The following is a 12180-nucleotide window of genomic DNA, read 5'->3' as shown; positions in this document are numbered from 1 at the left end:
CGATGCCGACCGGCCGACGCGCGGCGCCGCCGTGAACGATGCCCGACGTCGGCCCGTCGGCGGCAACGAAGAGTGAACGGATACCGGGGCGTCACTGTCGCGGCGCGGGCGACAATTACACTGGCGTGGAGCGCGCTGCTGCTGCCCCATCCGTCGCCGCTGCGCCCCTCTCCCGTCCATCACAGTTCGGCCAGAACAGGGCACGGAGCCGGTGACCGTGCCGCGGTTGAGTTGCTCACGTTTTCCCTTTCTACATCGCTGTATAAGTGATGACAGTAGTATTAGCGCTAAGCCGTTTATGCAACTCGTAAATGAGAACGGTAAACAGCTCCGTTGGAACTCGGGTATTGCAACAACTTTCAGCTCGCTTAGCATACGTTATTCACCTACATGACCGCTTATCCGACGGCATATCGGCATAGCGCTTCCAGTCCATCTGCCCTAGCCTGTCACTGTTGCTCCGCGACACACATTCACCGGGCGAACCCCATCCGAATCGGCATCGTCTTGTTACGCCATGCCGGTCTCACTTTCGCCCTCTGTTCCTGATCGGTGGGGCTTGTAACGTATGCGGCCGTGTGCCGTGTCGACACTGATCAGCCCCGGTCGGGGTGTACTGGAGCGGCGCATCTCCGACCGATGGCGCGGCCAAATTCGGCACGGAGCCCGCTGGTGAGACACGGAACACTATGCAACATGGGACGGTCCGCCCTGCCCGCGGTGGCTGGCGCTGGCCGGTGGTGATGCCAGTGTTAGTGGTGCTGGTGACGCCGCCGGTGACAGTGGTGGGCACGCGCGAGGTGCTGGCGGCGCGGGCGACTCCCGGTAGCGCGGTGGCCTGGGCCGGGCTGATGTTGCCGGGCCGATGTCGCCGCTGCCGCCGTCACTGTCGTTCGGTGGCCGCTGCCGCCGCCGGCCGGCCGAGACCGTCACGGAGCGCAGAGACCGCGGCGAAAGTGGCGGCGTCGCCGCGGCCAGCGGTGACCGGCCGGGCCGCCGCCCCGTGCCGGCGCCGCTGCCGATGCGCCGCCACCCCGCGCCGGACCGCGGCCGCTTTGTCGCTGCGGCCCGTTTCACTTTCGACGGTGCGGACCGTGTACTGTGCGGGAATTGTGTGAGGCCGCCGGTGAATGGGTGTGGGGAGCGTGGGAGGTTTCGAATGGGAGCGGGGAGGGTGGGGGGGGGGCCCGCTGGTGATGCAGGGCCTCTCGCTACTACCGGCCACTCTCGCCGGCCGGTACTCGTCACAGCGGCGCCGTATTGAGCGCCATCCGTCCCCATCCCCCCCCCGTGCTGCTCTGCAGGGACCCGTCGACTATGTCACACCTGTTTATCACTGTGCCAACCCCTGTAACCTATTGGAAAGCGTAGCTTAAGTATTGACAGCGGCGTTGTGCCTCGCTGCCCTCCGACATATATGTAGTACCTTCTCGTCTGACCGATGTTTTGTCCTCTGTTGCAGGTCTGCCCGGTCCCGGCTTCGGTCTGCCCTACATACCTAACGGCCAGGAGCAGTACTTTATCGCCGGTGAGTGACAGGCTGTTCCCTCCCGGATGCTGCTCGTCTCGGCTCGCGCTGGCGCCGCCCCTTTTTGCGTGAGGTCGCCTGTCGTCCGCGGCCCGGAGCCCGTGCCTTTTTGTGCGTGGCCCACCCCGTCTTTTTGCGACCCAGCCGGATACCGCGCAGGAGTTTGACCTCTTCCGCGGCCTGATGCCCTTCGCATGACCTATGGTGACCTCCGGTGACCCGGACGTGGGGTTAACTGGTGTTGACAGAACTATACTGTTGGTGTCGGGTCTCACCTTCGTCCTGTCAACCTTAGAAGATAGCCATTGGTGTACCGACCTTAGATGCCTCCAGTAGCTCGACTCGGCTCTAATAATCAGTTCCGCGGTCCGCCGTACTACACCGTGCTGACCCTGTGCTCGCCATGTGATCCCTGCTTAGTCTTACCACACTCCCCGTGCTCTCGTGACCCTCGCGACCCTGACCCGATCCGATGTTATTCTACCGAGCCGCTCTGCGGTTAGTCGCGTGACCCGCCTACCTCGTGCCTCCTCCCCCCCCCACGCCCCCCCCCCCCCCAACCGATTGCCCAGCTGTTCTGCCGGCCAAGTTTTCTCATTTCTGGAAACTTGTGTGCGGTGTGGGGCGATCGTCCCTGCTCCGTCCGACTTTGTTTTCTGGCCGTGCGAAGAGGCCGCTAAATCTTGCATGCTTTTATCCCCGGGAGTGGAAATGGGCACTGTACTGACTTTGGCAGCTCTTCGGGCCGATACGGGTCGGGTGGTCCGTTCTTTTCGGTGAAGTGAAATACAGGCACCGGGGAGTGCCCATTGTTTGAAGCTCATTTTAACTAGTGCTGTTGAGCAGTATATCTGAAAGCGATGCTTCAGAATGATTCACGACCACTTTTAAACGCTCTGTTTTCTTTGAGCTGGAAATGGCTGTCTATTTTTACATTGATAGCGTCATTTTTGTGGAAAAGTCATAAGTCTCAATTTCCACTTCGTCGGCCGTATTCTTGTGGCGCTTTTCCGGCCCAGAAACGGTCGCTCCATCAGCTAACAGCACCATCGGCTCTCTGTATCGCTGATGGGTGCCGCCTGTCGGATTGTTTGGTCTGCCGTTGCCAGGGTCACGCCTCTGTCTAGGAGAAACCACTCTCATCTGGTGGCATTCTGGCTCCGTTGGCTGCCGTCCGTCCAGCCCTCCTCCACGCGCCTCTCGCCGGCAATTGGAGTGGCCTGGCCGGACGGATAACGCCCCGTTCTCAGATTGTGTGGCTGTGGGCGGGTGTGTGCCCGAGACTCAGTGCCAGCGCCAGGCGCAGCCCCGGGCGGCGGGGGCGGCGGTGGGCGGTAGCTAATGGAGTCACGATCTCACTCCCCAGTGCCGACAGCCCGCGACCCCTGTGCCACCGAGCAGGTAGTCGTGTCGTGAATACAAACAAAGGGAAAATGGAACGTGCGTTGGGCTGGAAGGCTTTGTTTCTTCCCCTCCTTACTCGTGCTAGCGACCGGTTGACATTTTGAACGTCCTGACCACTGGTCGATAATCGAAAATCAATTGCCTGATCAGGTGATTCATTGGTTGAGTCAAAATTGTATGAGCGGCCAAAAGTTGCGTGTATGTGGGGGGTTACGTCGATTCGTGACTGGTTTCCCAAAGCACAGGTAGCTGGTATTGCGCGGTACCCGGCTGTGTCGTGGATGGTTGCCAGGTCCCCTGTTGTTAGCTCGGCGCCGGTCCCCTGTCGTTAGTTCGCCGCCGCTCGTGACAATGCCACTGCGTCACCGGTTGCGGATACGCCGCTGTTTAACCACCACGCTCCCCGTGCCACCGCTGACCTCTGACCCGTGACCGTGACCCCGACAGGTCCGGCCGTGTTCCCGGGACCCTACTATGGCCTGCCGTACGTATATCCGGCCAGCATGCTGCAGCCGGGCCAGGCGGCGGCGGCCGGCGCGCGGCCCGGTCGGCCCGTCACCCCGGGCGGCTCCGGCTCGGTGGAGGCCGCTGGCGGCGCGCCCCCCTCGGCCGCCGCAGCCGGCGCCGTGCCCTACATGATCCCTGCGGCCATCTACGACCAGAACGGCCTGGTGGTGAGCGGGCTGCGTGGAGTCGGCAACGGCGGCCCCGTACGACTCGTCTCCCCTGCGCCCGTCATCATCAACTCGGGAGGTGCGCCCGGCCCGCTCGGCAACGGCCTGCGGATGCTGGGCAGCCAGGGGCCGCAGATCGGCACGCCGCCGTCCGTGTTCAACGGCAGCGCGCCCAACTTTGCCGTGTCTTCAGCGGCCGCCACCGGCGCCGGTAGGTGACGGAACCAGACGGGGTGGGATGGGTCAAGCGACTGACGTGTGTGAGAGGAGTAGGCGTGTAAGACAGAGTAAATGATGGGGCAGAGAGTGATGGCAGACAAGTGGGGGATATAAGAGATATAAGGGTTGGTTTTCGAACTTGGAGGACTGGCCGACCTTAACTGAGAAAGAGACAAAGATACACTGTTTTTTTCAAATGAGGAATATACGTTCGGGTTCACTCAAATCAAATATCGCTCAAGTCACATGCAATGCATGCGAGCACCACTAGGACCACGTAAGACTGCAAACGACAAAGTTGTTTCTGATGGGTTAGCGTTGTCACCTAATTAATGGCGAACGATTGGAATCCCGCTATCCTGAGAAAAGGCCTAGGCTGTGTCTTGAGTAGTCGGTTGTCTCTGGGCCTGCTAATGCCACCGCCGGGCCGGTGAGCGTGATCCGATAATGGGCCCGACGATGGCGCCGGATATTTCCCCTCTCCGACGACGGATCTGTTAGACAGGCTCACTGGCGACGGGCCGATATATCTGCGACAGACAGACGGTGGTGTGCTTAGACGTGTGGACGGAATGGGATCAGGGAGGTAGATAGATAAACACGTACAGACAAAGAGACATGCATGCAGACGCAAACAATGATCAGAAAGACAGGCTTGCTTGATTGTTTTTACTAAGCTCGTGCCTTTGCACCAATTCAGTTGTAAATTTCTACATATTGTCATGTTTATTATCATCAACAGACGACAAAAAGCATACAGACAGCAAATCAGACGGGCATATACACCAGGCACATGCACAACAGACACATAGACTGATGGTGCAGGCAGAAGCAGTTAGTTCAGCAGACAAACACACATACACGGGCCGCTGTCCTGCGTGAGAGGCCATCCGTTGTTGAGGTCGGCGACCGTCGTTAGCCGGACATGACACGGTTGTTCGTAGCGGAAAATGTCCTGGCATCACGATATTCCCCAAGGATGACCTGATTGGAACACAGACCGGGGTTGCTGGGTGGTGGGGAGGGATGGTAGCTTTTCTAAGGGTGTTAATGGATGAGAGATGCTGTGTATATACGTGGCTTTGCTTTCAACGGAAATGACATGCATTGCTGTACGCGGAGTGTTGTGCTAGATGAAAGTTGTTTTGTCGCATGAGTGTCATCAGTCTTGCCTTTACATGTGGCTGTGTGTCAGGGCCAGATTAGCCGTGTTATGCCAGAAAACTCGTCTTATCTCGTTGGGCAATCTCAGAGGCTGGTACGCACTACAACTTATTCACCTTCATTGCATGAACGAGGCTGTCACAGCGCCGCTGACCGTGTGTGTTCCCTGCTCGGCAGATACGCTAACGAACGGCTCCGTATCATCGTTCGGCCAGCTGGGCCTGCAGCCGAGCAGCTACGGCGGCTCGTCGCTGGCCGGCCTGGGCGCCGCCGGCTCGGCCAGTCAGATGAGCACGAGTGTCGCCTCGCGCCGGGACTCGTTCGACCGCGGCTCGTCGGCCTTCTCACCGACAGTTGACTTCAAGCCGCCGCGCTGGCCGAGCAGCTACGGCGCGCTCGGCTCGGCCTCCTCGTCCGGCCTGGGGCTGGCGTCGAGCAGCCTGACGCCGCCGCCCAGCCTCAACTCGAACTCGCTGCCGCTGGGCCCGCTGGTCGGAGGTCTGGGCGGCAGTATGCTGTCGGCGGCGCCGGGCGCCGAGGGTCGTCACCGCACCAGTCTGTCGGCGGGCGTGTTCGCTGGCGCAGGGGGAGGAGGCAGCTCACTGTTCCCTCCGCGGCGAGGTAGCAGTGTGGATCGCTCCTCAGCAGGACGCAGCAAACTGCTGGAGGATTTCCGGAACAACCGCTACCCGAACCTGCAGCTCCGGGACCTCCAGCAGCACTTCAAGGAGTTCTCACAGGACCAGCACGGCTCGCGGTTTATTCAGCAGAAATTAGAGCGGGCCACCCTTGCAGAGAAACAACTGGTGTTTGGTGAAATCCTCAGCGCGTCATACGGCCTGATGACGGACGTATTCGGAAACTACGTCATCCAGAAGTTCTTCGAGTTCGGCACGCCGGAGCAGAAGACGACACTGGTACAGAGGATCACGGGCCACGTGTTGTCGTTGGCGACACAAATGTACGGCTGCCGGGTCATCCAGAAGGCTCTCGAGTCCGTCTCAGTGGAGGAGCAGAAGGAGTTAGTGCGCGAGCTCGACGGCCACGTCCTGAAATGCGTCAAAGACCAGAACGGCAACCACGTCGTACAAAAGTGCATCGAGTGCATCGAGCCTCTGTCCCTACAGTTCATCGTGGACGCGTTCCGGGGCCAGGTGCTGGCGCTGTCCACCCACCCGTACGGCTGCCGCGTGATCCAGAGGATCCTGGAGCACTGTCAGCCGGAGCAGACGCGGCCGCTGCTCGACGAGCTGCACCAGAGCACCGAGCAGCTGCTGCAGGACCAGTACGGAAACTATGTGGTACAGCACGTGGTCGAGCACGGCCCGCCGGAGGACCGCTCGCAGATCATCAAGGCAGTGCGCGGCAAGATCGTTGTCCTGTCGCAGCACAAGTTTGCCAGCAATGTCATCGAAAAGTGCGTCATGTTCGGCACTCGGCAGGAGCGCTCTCAGCTCATCGAGGAGGTCTGCTCCTTCAATGACGCGTAAGTTGACCGGGGAATCTCCAGGGGTCGGCTTGGCTTGGGTGTCTCAATGTGTCTGTTTATTCGTGGTCTATTGACTGTGTGCAGTATGCATGTGTGGTTGGAGGGTATGATGAATAATAGAGTAATCTTATCTACGCAATCCATCTAATCTGTGTAATCTGCGTAATAGGTCTGTAATGCGTAGATGGATCATCCGTAGCCAGTGCACCCCAGGCTTTGTCTTCGCTCTAATCGCTCCGTCTGCGGAGATTGACAGACCACACAGGTCTCAGATTGTCTCCGGATAACAGTTTATTGCAGTATTTGCGGTATCATTACTGTCGTCCTGCCACGCGATACTGCCCCCGGGACGGCGCCAGTAAAAACTCCGCGGCGGCCCGGTGTTTGCGTCGTGCTGTCAGTGGACGGCGGTCTCGCCATGTTGGATAAACTGGTTGCTCTCTCTGGGGCCGCGCGCTGACAGTTGTGGGGCCCCGTCCGGGGGAGGGGTGGACCGGTTAGTCGAATCGAGTGTTGGATGGTCAGAGTTAATCCCCAGTGGATGTGGATTGGGGAGTCCTGTTCCAATTCTGTCTCCGGTGTATTATCTGTGGGAGTTTAACCTTCACCCAGCCAGCGGCGGCGGCGGCAGTGATGATATCGGCTCACCGTGCCGCATTCCTCCGCCCACCCCCTCTCTCCGTCCCTCCCTTCCTCTTTCCGTCGCCGCCGTTAATGCAGCGCCGGCAGCTATATCGCCGACGGGAGATTGGCCGGCCGGCGCTGTAATAGCGTGCTGCTGGCGCCCGTATTGGGCCACCCTCGGGAGCGGCACCTGGCGAGAAGCCCCTCCCCGCCCGCGCACCGCCGCCGCCGCCGCTGGGACCGTCCAGATTAAACTGGTGCGCGCTGGCTGACCCCCGTTGTGGAGCGGTGATCGGGGGTGGGATGAGTACACGGGTGCTCGAGATGGCGAGCTCACTGCGTTAGTGAGAGTAATGAGAGGGACTTAGTGGTGTAAGCTTGTCCTGGCGGATCGTAAGGAGAGCTAAGGTCAGCCGTGGTGTCGCAGGTCTATGTGGCTCTGTCTGTCTGTTACTGGCTATGTGCGTTAAAAACATTTTTGTTTGTTTGCATCCCTGTGTCTATTTGCTCTGTCTGAAAATGTGTGGTTCTCTCCGTCTGCCTTTCTGTTGTGTGTTGGTCTGTCGAGTCTGAGTCTGCTCGGACTGCTGAGTGCTTTGTGGTCGTCGTGTAATGGCTGTGACGCCTCGACTGTATTGGTTGGCCGCGTGGCCCGGCGCCTGTGAGATGGATGGCACCGATCCACTACCGCAGTCGGGAACTGTCGGATGGTCTCCTCCTCAGACTACAATAACGCTAGAGTAGTGTCTGCTTCGATCATTCTAATGCGGCCTTGTTTGTGCGTGGCAGGACGATGCTGGCGCTACTGAAGGATCAGTTCGGCAACTACGTCATACAGAAGATGATCGACGTGGCGGAACATGCACAGAGGAAGGCGCTGCTCGGCAAACTGAGGCCGCACCTCAACAACCTGAAGCGGTACACGTTCGGTGAGTGAGATGGGTGGTGTCTTGGTGACCGTTATTGATGTAATGGAGGACGGGTTGGTGTGGGACAACAAGGTGAATTATTTTCGAAGTGCATTGGGGTTGTGTAAAAGTGCTTGAGAGTTTTGAGTACGGATGTGTGCCGAATTCGTTTTGAACTCTGTATTTATTTGACGTTCATGGATCCAGTTTCCGCCCTCGTAGTTTACAGTCTGTCACCGGAGTCGACGGGACTAGGCCACTTTATTTCACAGAATCATTTGTTTCGGCAAAGTTAGTCGGTGCATTTGCCGGTCGGATTATCATAAAATAAGCCATTTCCAGACAGTATAAATCGTCGGCCGGGGGTGTTGTCGCCATCCATCGTCTGGGAGACTGTCCCCTCCCCCCTCCCTTCGCTCCCCCGCTCCTCCCCGATACCTCCTTCATCGTGGCGCAGCTGGGAATGGCGACCCCAGCGCGCCGAATTGAATTACCTACGGCGGCTGGCAGCGACCGGTGGCTTCTGGCTGTCGCAGGTGGCAACTCTAATTGGTCCTCGCCTTCGCTTCCGCTCGCTAACAATCGGATTGGTGACGGAGCACTTGGTCCCTTGTGCGTGCGGAAGTGTGTGAGGTCGGCGGAGATGCCTTGTCAACGACAGGTGATGTGAAGTTAGCTGCCTCGCCGTGCTCTAACCCGGTCGGTCGATGATAGTTCGGGTATGTTTGGCCTCCGCGGCCGGTCGGCCCGACTAATTGGCCGTATGATTGCAATCGAAGGCCGTCGTCGTTTTTGCGGCCTCCCCCGATGTGTTTTAGGTGTGTGGGCGTCCCAGGTATGCTGCCGGTTTTGAAAGGCGGATTAGTGACGAGATGTACGGCATTCAGAAGCTGCTGTCTGTCAACTGGCGAGTGTTTGATGGTTGCATACATGGCGGCAGACATGTTTAGCACATGGGACGGCGTCGTGCGGTTTTTGTGATTACTGCAATCGTTTGAAATTCTATTGAACACGTTGGCTGCTGGATATTTGTTTATAAAATTGTTTGGAGGGTAATGCTCATGTTTTGTCGGATATTGCGGTGTATTGTTCGTTTGTTTGGCACGTCGTTACTAGCGGTTTAGTGTTTTCTGCAAGGATCAGCGGTGTTGAATCGAACCGAACGTCTCCACGTCGAATCAGTCTGACGTCTCTGTCGGCATTTGGTGGTCGCGGTGTCCCTTTGTTCTGCCCTCAGTTGATGTCGTGATGGCTCCGAGTTTGCAGCTGCTCCCCGCTTCAAAACCTCTCACCGGTTCTCACTCGCTCACCTCCCTGTCTTTCCCCGCCGCACGTTCGGTCCCTGTCCGAAGTTGGTCTGTTTTTCGTCCGGTGAGGTACTGACGGAGTTAGGTTGTAGTCGTGTTCGACCGACATCTGAGTTCGTCGCAGAGTTTTAATACAATCCACGGGGCGGTGGAATTCAAAACATGCCTTACAAGAGTGGTCCCGCTGCTGCTTTCCGATCCGCTACTGCTTTGCGATTCCACAGGGAGAGGGGCTGGTGGAGCTTCTACGGGTGTTCATGTGTGAATACTGAGGTCCAGAGAATATGTTCAGTCATTCGACAATTGATTGGTCTGACCGGTCATCTGTGATTGAACTCGATGTTTCACTGCTTGTGTGACACTGTCTGACCGCAGTCTCTGTCCTTCGGCAGGTAAACACATTCTGGCCAAACTGGAGAAGTACATGGGCCGACAGCCGGCCGCCGGTCAGGAGCTGGGTCCGATTGGGCCGCCGCAGCCGTCAGGGAATGGTGTGCCGCCGACACACGTGCAGGCGCCGGGTCACGGCCTGTAGTGTGTGCCGGACGGCCGTGCATGAGACTGGTCACAGCCCACTGACGGGACGGATGGTCTGACTCGACGGCCGCGCCGGACGGTGACTGTCCGCCTGGGTCGCTGGCGGTGTGGTACCGCCTGCCGCCGGTGAAGGAGCGAGCTGTCGGTATCGAGCTACCCGCGGCCGCCGCGCCGCGACAGTGACACTCCAAGACGACACCGCCGCTGCGTCCCGCTGACCAGACTGAGGCGACCTTCGCGGCGAGACTGGAATGTCGCCGAGGTACGCCCGGCGCGCCCGACCGGCTCGGTCGCGTGAGAAGACGCCCCTCGACGCGTGATGTGTCTGACTTGCCACAGCGGCCCATCGACCCACTGCCGCCGCCTCCGCCGCCGCCGCCGTCGCCCGGGCTGCCTCGACCGTCCGCGCACCGCTTCATTTGTACATACAGCATTCAGGGTCCAAGACGTGTGTTTTGTGTACATTTTCGCGCACGATAAATCCGCGCTCGGCGCTCGGCGGCACCGGCTGCGGCTGTGACTCCCGTGCCAAGAGGCAGGACCGGCCGGCCCGCCGACGCGCCGACGCTTCTCAATGACTGATGGAAGAGAGAGAGGGAGATGGAGAGCGAGGTCCGGGCTGCGGCGGCGGCGGTGGCGGCGGACGAGGCAGTGGCGGCGGTGGGCACGACGCTATTCGGTGCGGCGACAATGGAGGAATAATGAGCTACCGGCGGCGACTGGCGCGCGCCGCTGCCACCTCTATCTCTGTCTGCGTCTCTCCTGTCTCTTGTTTGACTCTGTTTTCTCTATGCGTTTATGTACAGCATGACACGCGTCATCTACTGTCTGTCACTGTAGATATGTCCAAAGGATTCTGTAGATAGCCATCCCCGGAGCCGTCTCCATCTTGTAAAAATCATCTGTACAGGAAACTCTTTATTTTGATACAAAACCACTAGGAGAGCGTTTTTGTTTTTACTTTGTGTGTTGCGCGCCGGGCCCACTAACTATTGTTTTCTCCTGATGGTCTGACGACGATGGACCGCACGCCTAGTTAAGTAGACCGCCTGGCTGCGTGCCGGCTCTCAGAAACTGGCTTCAGCGCGGCCGCTGAGGGCATTACCGCTGTCCGCCCCCGCCCCGCCCCCGCCCGTACCGTCACGGTCAGTAGCCGGTCGCCCGTTTTAAAGGTGACGATGTGGCGGGTCGCCCTTGCCCTCCCCGCCCGCCCCGGATCGCCGGCCGGGCTGACATCTCGTGGTCGTCAGACCCCGCCTCTGCCACCCGTCTCACTCTGTGCACGCTGACGCGCGCGTCCCAGGCCGGCGGTGGCCAGTCGGCTGGCGATTCCCGTGCCCCGCTCCCTCCCCCGCCCCCGCCCCTGACCCCACGCTGTATGCTACACCGACTTCGAAGCCGTCGGCTGTATTATATGACTGTAAAATACTGTACTGTAGTCAATAATACATTTTCTGTAACGACGGACACAGATGGTGTTTCCCGAGTACCTGAGAACCTGAGCCCAGTAGTTGGTAGTTTGGGCATGGGTGTCATTAAAGGGACTGTTCCATCTTCATGTGATATCAGTGTTTATTTGATTACGAAGGATCATGCATCGGTCAGATCGTTGAAGTCCTTTTGGTTCCGATCATCTAGTCGTCGCGATCATCATCGAGCATTTGTTCATCGGCACATATTGTACATACATACATTCATTATCATCGGGGTCATCCTCATTACGATCATCGCCACATAACATCATCAGCGTCGTCATAACGTCATCACATAATAACCCTTACTATATCAATATATTAATCGACAATCGGTATTGTGCATTAAGCACAAGAATCGTCAACTTCGCTGCGATGAGGCAAAAAATGGTGTTATCTGTTAAAACGTGCTGTTATCTGTATACAATTTGTCCAATACCAGCCAAGAGATCTTTTTGTTACGACTTACGTGGTTATTTACGACGTGCGTACGGGTATGTGTCGCTGAACAGTGGAAGTTCTGAACTACAGCAAGGGTTTTCGTGAACATTCATCTAGCATTCAGGAACTTCGGGAATCGGCGATTATCTGTCCCGATTCCCCAGAGCCATGAATATTTCAGAAAACCACGCGCCTTTGGCGTCTCAGGTATTTTATTGCTTCATTTCGAAAACAGGTGGTGCCCCAAAGCTGCTCCATGAATATGCAGATTGCAGGCTGACCGCGTCCCCGATGGTAAATGAAGATAGGAGTTCTAGCTGTTACGTTGGGGACTCGTCCATACTACCGCGTCTGTCTATTCTACTCCGCTCTGGAGATAAGGTTAATGCTTAGATCGGGCTCGTCTGATGGAT

General features: G+C 58.1%; 1 protein-coding gene across 3 annotated transcripts in view; it reads left to right on the top strand.

Annotated features, from left to right (window-relative positions):
- The window catches only part of LOC122387152 (pumilio homolog 1-like), a 104918-nt gene extending 93597 nt beyond the window's left edge, over positions 1-11321 (top strand). For all 3 annotated transcript variants that reach the window (XM_043377062.1, XM_043377063.1, XM_043377064.1), the window contains 5 exons: positions 1463-1528; positions 3380-3817; positions 5167-6475; positions 7892-8031; positions 9710-11321. In XM_043377062.1, coding sequence (XP_043232997.1) covers positions 1463-1528; positions 3380-3817; positions 5167-6475; positions 7892-8031; positions 9710-9852 — 2096 coding nt within the window. In that variant the 3' untranslated portion in view covers positions 9853-11321. The remainder of the gene's footprint in view (positions 1-1462; positions 1529-3379; positions 3818-5166; positions 6476-7891; positions 8032-9709) is intronic.
- The last annotated feature ends 859 nt before the right edge of the window (positions 11322-12180 follow it).

The sequence above is a fragment of the Amphibalanus amphitrite genome, unplaced genomic scaffold (genome assembly GCF_019059575.1).
Source record: "Amphibalanus amphitrite isolate SeventyFive unplaced genomic scaffold, NRLGWU_Aamphi_draft 000275F_arrow, whole genome shotgun sequence".
Classification (NCBI taxonomy): domain Eukaryota; kingdom Metazoa; phylum Arthropoda; class Thecostraca; order Balanomorpha; family Balanidae; genus Amphibalanus; species Amphibalanus amphitrite.
This window is presented reverse-complemented; position numbering and strand designations above follow the sequence as displayed.